Source organism: Primulina huaijiensis, chromosome 10 (genome assembly GCF_012295235.1).
Source record: "Primulina huaijiensis isolate GDHJ02 chromosome 10, ASM1229523v2, whole genome shotgun sequence".
Lineage (NCBI taxonomy): Eukaryota > Viridiplantae > Streptophyta > Magnoliopsida > Lamiales > Gesneriaceae > Primulina > Primulina huaijiensis.
This window is the reverse complement of record NC_133315.1, coordinates 1,226,178-1,232,884: the sequence shown is the minus strand read 5'-3', so window position 1 is coordinate 1,232,884 and position 6,707 is coordinate 1,226,178. Positions and strand designations below refer to the sequence as shown.

Sequence of the window (6,707 nt, the reverse complement as noted above, 5' to 3'; positions counted from 1 at the left end):
TCCCAATATATAAAAATATAGTTGAAGCACCGGGTGGCTTCTTTCTTAATAGCATATAATAATAATAATAATAATAATAATAATAATAATAATACACAACTTGTGTGTCATAATAATAAAAATAACAATAAATTTTCGAACAAATTTGTCACACATAATTTATTTAATATATTTTACTTATCTAATATTAGTGTATATTATTTGATATCTCAGAGATGAGCCCATCCAAATCGAGTTCACATCAGATCATAGGCCCCGGTCCATCCTTAGCCAAGGTAGAAGGTCTATGATATGCCCAGTTATTCTTCTATAAATACCAGGTTTGAGTGTCCAACTCATTCATATTCAGTATATTGTTTTTCAGCAGCATCTTTACCTGCTCCCCCTTATATTCTCAGTCTCTGACTTGAGCGTCGGAAGGGTTACGTCGGGACACCCTCCCGGCTCTCTTCTGACGGTCTTCTTTGTGATTTCAGGTTCAGAGACAATTCGAAACCTGTGTTTGAACTAATGTCACTTGCTGGAACCGGACCCTAAATTTTCAGTAAGTATTATTACCTATCTAATATGGTTTAATTTATCGCGTTAATATGAAAATTTATCTAACATATATAAAAAAAAATAAAGAGTTATAAAATAATAATAATGATAATAAAATGATTGTATAAAAAACTGTCATTTAGTAATAATAATATATAAAATGAAGATACATTTCAATCTTGATAAATTCAAACTTTTTTATAAATTTTTTATTTTCTATAAAATTTTGTTAATTGATTTTTTTTAGTTGGGGTGAAGTTTCTTAAAATGAATTCATGAACATAAAATATTATTTTAATTTGAAATTTTGATTCGAGATATCGACCTCACCGACCAAATATTAAGTCAAATATGAGTTGGTCAATACGATATTTTATGAAGGAAGTAAATTTACACAAAACTGGCACGTCATTTACATAGCGGTCAAACGAAATCGCGTGCAGTATCGAAACTTTCCAGCGGCGTGCTTTAATTGCCTCCGGTTTTAACTATCCAGTTCCCTGCAGTTTCCTCTCACCTTCGTGCCCACGTGACCAAGTCTCCTCTCTCCTCCTATTTATACTGCTGCCAAAATGAATTTCGACTTCTTCCCCCTTCCGCTTCGTTTTTCATCAAGTGATCGTGCATTTCACCCTGATTCTCAATTTCTGCACATTTTCATCGTTTCCCGTGAAATTCCCTTCTGGGTTTCTGCGCTTTGTTCGAGGAGTTGTTCTTTTGGGAAGGTGACGTCATCTCTTGCTTTGTGAGCTGGAATCTTGATATTTGAGCTTTGACTGTGCGGCGATTTTGTGCTTCTTGAAATCCGATTCGTTTTTGTTTGCATTCTGGCATTGCTTTTGGTTTTGATTTGCATTTCCGATTTCTTTATAGCATTTCTTTTTTTGAGCAGGTTGGAAAAATATAATCGGGCTTTGTTTTATAAATATTTTCTTTTCATTCTTATTGGAAAGGTTTGAACCTCTCGTATGATTTGTGTTCTGAAATTTTTTCCCTTCCCTCTGGTTTTGAAATGCCTCAAGATTCAAATTTTCATCTAATGCATTCCTTGTAAATTGCAATGTTTGAGAATTATTGCTGCCCAGAATTCCTCTTTCGTCTTCCGAAAAAGTTCTGCTTCTGTTTGCTGAAAACAATATGGGAGAAAATCTTGGCACTAGTTTCTTCTGGAATAATTTTTCTCTCTCTTTTGTTTATACCGTGTTTTTGTTTCCTTTTGGTATGGTTTGAAACACTCGATGTGTTTCTCAACAATTTCTTTCAATATCATGTTTTGAATTTGCCACCTTTTTTGTCCTGCAACTTTAAGTTTGGTTCTTTCCTTTTCTCTAGTTGTGACAAGACATATTGAATAGGATTCTAATATGTCGGCATTATAGTTATGTCAGTTTTGTAAGATAAGGTGAATTATTTGATACTTTTCTCCAATTTTATATATGTAGTCTTATTCAGGCAGTCAGTTGTCGGCTGGTTCATTGTCGAAATTATTTTGTTATCTTTATATGTTAAGCTGTTACCTAGTGAGCACTACGAAACCGCGATGAAGGGGCCAAGAATAATAAATTAGTATATGAAAGTTATTGACCAACAGCTCCACCGATGGACTAATTAATTTGCATCTGTGATCTCTGATGGTGACAACGTTAAAGGGACATCCACCCGATTTTTTTCCTCATAAACTTTCATGAATAACATGGTTTATTGCATTTTTGTGAATTTTGGTGAAGCCGGGTCCATATGTTTAATGATGCCCTTGTTTCTTGGTAGGACCAATAATATGTGGTTGTACACGGTTTTCTTTCCTCTGTATACTATTGGTTAGGAAAACATAATACAGCTATAAACCACTGTTTCTCAAGTTTTATGAGTTAATTATCAGCTCTGTCTACCAGTCTTTGAACTCTGTGAGTGTATCTTCATAGCGTCAGTAGCATTCAAGTGGTCAAATTCTCAGACAATGTTTATTCAAAATCATTGAGTTACTGGATTCTTTCTCTAGTTATTATCCTTCCTTGCATAAAGGAACAACTTTCTTGACTTGAAAGCCGTAAGTTCTTTGGTAACAATATGTGTTAAATCTTTTCATCTTGTTGGCAACTCGTTGTTTATATGATATTGCCAGTTTCCTGAGATAGATGGGAGATCAAAGTTTGATCTGGTGTTCCTTCATTTTTTTGCGTCAGATAGTCTTAGTTTCTAATTCTTAAGGTTTGTTCAAATGTCAATTATCTGCCGCTGATGTGCTATATTGTCATTTATTTTTTTCATTCATGGTTTCCACATGGCCATGGTAGCTCTACAATATCACTGTATTATTATATTATAATTATTGAATGCATTTATTTAAGCACAATGATGCGAAAGAAACATCCATTCAAGTATGTTTTTTGTATCTTTACTTTTAAAATAATTTCTTTTGATCTGGCATGGTATATGTCTCTTTTTTTCCTTCATTTTTTCATGGTTTATTGATTTATATTTCGCTTTTGATTACAAGCCGTTAAGTGTCTTGATGCAAATTCATGATGCATAATCACATTTTGTCTGAAAATTCAGTTCTTGAAATTTTGCAGTTCTTTCTGTTCGCTGACAAGAACCTTTGGAACGACTTAGAAGTAATAGAAATGCAAGAGTAAGATTTGACTTACATGTGCTAGATAAGTTTAAAATTCCTCTATCAATTAATTAACATGCGCTTTGATTATTATTTACCAGGAATCTTCTTCTTGATGGACTGTTTTCCCTTCAGCAGTGATAAATATACTCTGAAAAAGTGGTTCTTTATTGACAAAACTGTTGGTTAAATTAACTTCATTATTTTGCGAATAATCTTATTCGATCTGATTCTACCTGCTAACAAGTTTTTGGAATTTCATACTTTTGAACCTGAAATCTTTATTCAATGGATCTGAAATCAAACCATACGTCCCCTGTGCTCGCTGATACTGCCCCTATGAGTAACTCTAGATTAGGCATCCACCCAGCTGTTCTGCCATACCCAACCAATGGCCCTGCTTTCTCTTCAAATCTCTTCCTAACTATCCCGAGGAAAAGGTCGGGAATTCTCGATGATGTCCGGTCAAGCCTGTTTGATGCTATGAAATCATCATCTCCAACTCATAATAGGTTAACAAAAGAGTCGAATACAGAGACTACTTTAAGTGACTCTGATCTTGCTTACCATGACTGGCTGGTAAAATTCCTTGCGCCCTTATGATTTTCCGCTAAAATGCTATCACGAAGATGAAAGGAGTGTCATGTTGTAATCTCTTGTTTGGATCTGCAGCTTAAATACCCGTCAGCACTCACTTCATTTGAGCAAATAGCAAACAATGCAAAAGGAAAGAGAATAGCATTATTCTTGGACTATGACGGGACTTTATCCCCTATAGTGGACAACCCTGATCACGCTTTCATGTCAAATGCGGTACCGTTTTCGTATCTTTCCAGAAGTACAGAATTCCTTACTAATAAAACAGCCTTTGTCCCCATCTCCTTGAGTTGTTTCTGAATCTTGAATGACTTTTTTCCAGATGCGTGCTGCTGTCAGCAATGTGGCCAAGTATTTTCCCACGGCAATTATCAGTGGAAGAAGTCGTGACAAGGTAATAATTGGCTGGTTTTGATTGATTTCCTTTGCACCCTTATTATAATGTATCAAGATTTATGTGAAAAAAATCCGTGTTCGAAGTTTTTAAATTCGTGTCTCATGTCATTCATTCAGGTATACGAGTTTGTAGGACTAACTGAACTTAACTATGCCGGAAGTCATGGTATGGATATCATGGGCCCCGTTCGGCCCTTTAGCAGTGATTACAAAAATTGTATTAGGTCTACTGACAAGCAGGTAATGGTTTGAGAAATCCATCTTTCCTGAATGTGTAAACTCAAGCGATTCTGCACTCATTTATGGACCAATTGTTTACAAGTTTATCTGTGATATAGGGCAAGGAAGTTAATTTATTTCAGCCTGCTAGTGAATTCTTACCTATGATTGAAGAGGTATGCTGGTAACAACTTTGGCATCATTTACCATTTAATGCATCAATTCAAGAAAGATGGTTTTTTTATCTGTATTTTGAAATCTCTTTGTTTTGTTGCTAAACTCAGGTTTTTAGATCTCTTGTTGAGATTACTAAAGACATAGTTGGTGCAAAAGTTGAGAACAACAAGTTCTGTGTATCAGTGCACTACCGTAATGTAGATGAGAAGGTATACAATGAGTTTCAAAATTTTAGTCGTTCAATAGCTTTTATCTTATTCTATTGCAACCAATAAAATGTGTTTCTTTTTCTGTGTTGGTTTAACAGAGTTGGACAACAGTTGGTGAATATGTTAACGAAATTCTGAAACAATATCCTCGTTTGCGACTAACACATGGTCGGAAGGTAGTTTTACAAGCCAGCCATATTGTTAATTATCCCGACTCTGTACTTTCCGTATTCCTGAGTGTTTTTCCAGCTTTCTACTTTCTTGATGGTTCGGATATGATTTAGGTTTTAGAAGTCCGACCAGTCCTCGACTGGGACAAGGGTAAAGCAGTTGAATTTCTTCTCAAATCACTCGGTGAGAAGCTTTACTATATCCTTAAAACAAGATATTTTTATAGTGTTCAAAGGTTTTGTCTCGTGTGAAGCATCTCAAGAAATCAATGCACATAAAACTGCAGGGTTAACGAACTCTGATGAGATTCTGCCAATATATGTCGGAGATGATCGTACCGACGAAGATGCATTCAAGGTCTGATATATCAAACTCTGGTAAAAGCTTTTTGTAACAACAAAAAAAACTCTGAACTAAACTTTTAACAATGTACAGATTTTGAGAGAGGCTAATCGAGGCTATGGTATCATAGTTTCTTCATTGCCTAAGGAGAGCAATGCATTTTACTCTCTCAGGGATCCATCCGAGGTATTACAAGATCTCTTCTTGAATTTCGCATCAACCTCGATGTTCCTTTTCTCCGCATAGTTTTCTTTAGCACGAAGTCTAAAAGTAAATGTCACGTTTCTTATATGTAAATAATCTCAAGATTGCAATATAAAATGTTTCAAACTTGATGGACATCCATTTCAGAACTAAGATTTCTCCTTATTTCTTCATCATTTGCAGGTCATGGTATTCCTCAAGACCCTGGTGAAATGGAGGAAGAAAAGCGTGATATATTGACGTTTGAATACGACGACGTTCTCGGTGATACTTATACGGTAGATGACGGAACATTTTAATAACAACTTCAAGAGGTTAAGGAGCAGAGGTGCTTATTTCCAAGTACCAAGGATGCCCGTACCCTTTTTCCTCTCTAGTTTGTATTTTGTTCCATATAATTTCAAATTTTCGTACCATTGTTGATTTTTAAGGTCCTCCCCAAGGGAAGCTTCGAGGATTCATATGTTGATTTGTTGTCATGTTTCTTACATGTAAATAATCACGCGACGATTTTGGTTTTTGTTTGTTCTAATGAGTCAAGTTTTAATTAATTTGGTATTGGTTATTCATCACACACAACATGAATTTAATTAGATAATACATGCATACATAATTTATTTCATACTGAAATATTTATCAGTTGGAAATGACGATTTTGGTGACTAAATTTTATAAAGAAGTATTTCAACTCAAATCTTTTTAACCATATAAAAACGTAAACAACATGTTTTTATCGTTATCTCAACAAGATAATTAATGTTTCAGCATGAATATATAATTTATAAGAATCGAACAAATAATATTTGATCATATGATATGATTATTGGGTTTGAACCTTAATATACATCATAGACAAATAATCTAGAGATATAAATATTGGAAATCGTATATTTGCATTGGAAAATATGACGCACGAAATGAGGTTTTACATTGCTCAAAACAAAATAATTCATTTTTTTCCCAAATAATAAAATAGAAGAAAAAATAACTAATAAATTATGAATAGTAAATAACAGTATATATTTATTTATTTATCCCATCCGACCTAAAGGAAACAAAAATTAAATGCCAAAATTTGCCAACAATGCAAATTGCCAAATTGTTTGGATTAAAATAATAATAAAGAGTAAAATATAATAATAATAATAATAATAATAATAATAATAATAAAGAGTAAAATATAATAATAATAATAATAATAATAATAATAATAATAATAATAATAATAATAATAATTG

The 6,707-nt window shown here is 33.7% G+C and overlaps 1 protein-coding gene across 5 annotated transcripts; it reads left to right on the top strand.

Moving 5' to 3' along the window:
- Window positions 1-1,112: 1,112 nt before the first annotated feature.
- On the top strand, window positions 1,113-5,997 carry LOC140985802 (probable trehalose-phosphate phosphatase F). Of its 5 annotated transcripts, none has more exons than XM_073453735.1 (13): window positions 1,113-1,265; window positions 3,114-3,172; window positions 3,256-3,733; window positions 3,827-3,967; window positions 4,074-4,145; window positions 4,265-4,387; window positions 4,486-4,542; window positions 4,651-4,752; window positions 4,851-4,928; window positions 5,037-5,106; window positions 5,210-5,280; window positions 5,359-5,451; window positions 5,653-5,997. In XM_073453735.1, exons 3-13 carry the CDS (start codon window positions 3,443-3,445, stop codon window positions 5,707-5,709), a joined length of 1,155 nt encoding a protein of 384 aa, XP_073309836.1. In that variant the 5' UTR covers window positions 1,113-1,265; window positions 3,114-3,172; window positions 3,256-3,442; the 3' UTR covers window positions 5,710-5,997. The 5 variants fall into 5 exon arrangements, with proteins under 5 accessions (XP_073309836.1, XP_073309832.1, XP_073309834.1 ...); XM_073453731.1 differs by lacking the exon at window positions 1,113-1,265 and adding an exon at window positions 2,319-2,599; XM_073453733.1 differs by lacking the exon at window positions 1,113-1,265 and adding an exon at window positions 2,319-2,748.
- Window positions 5,998-6,707: the final 710 nt, after the last annotated feature.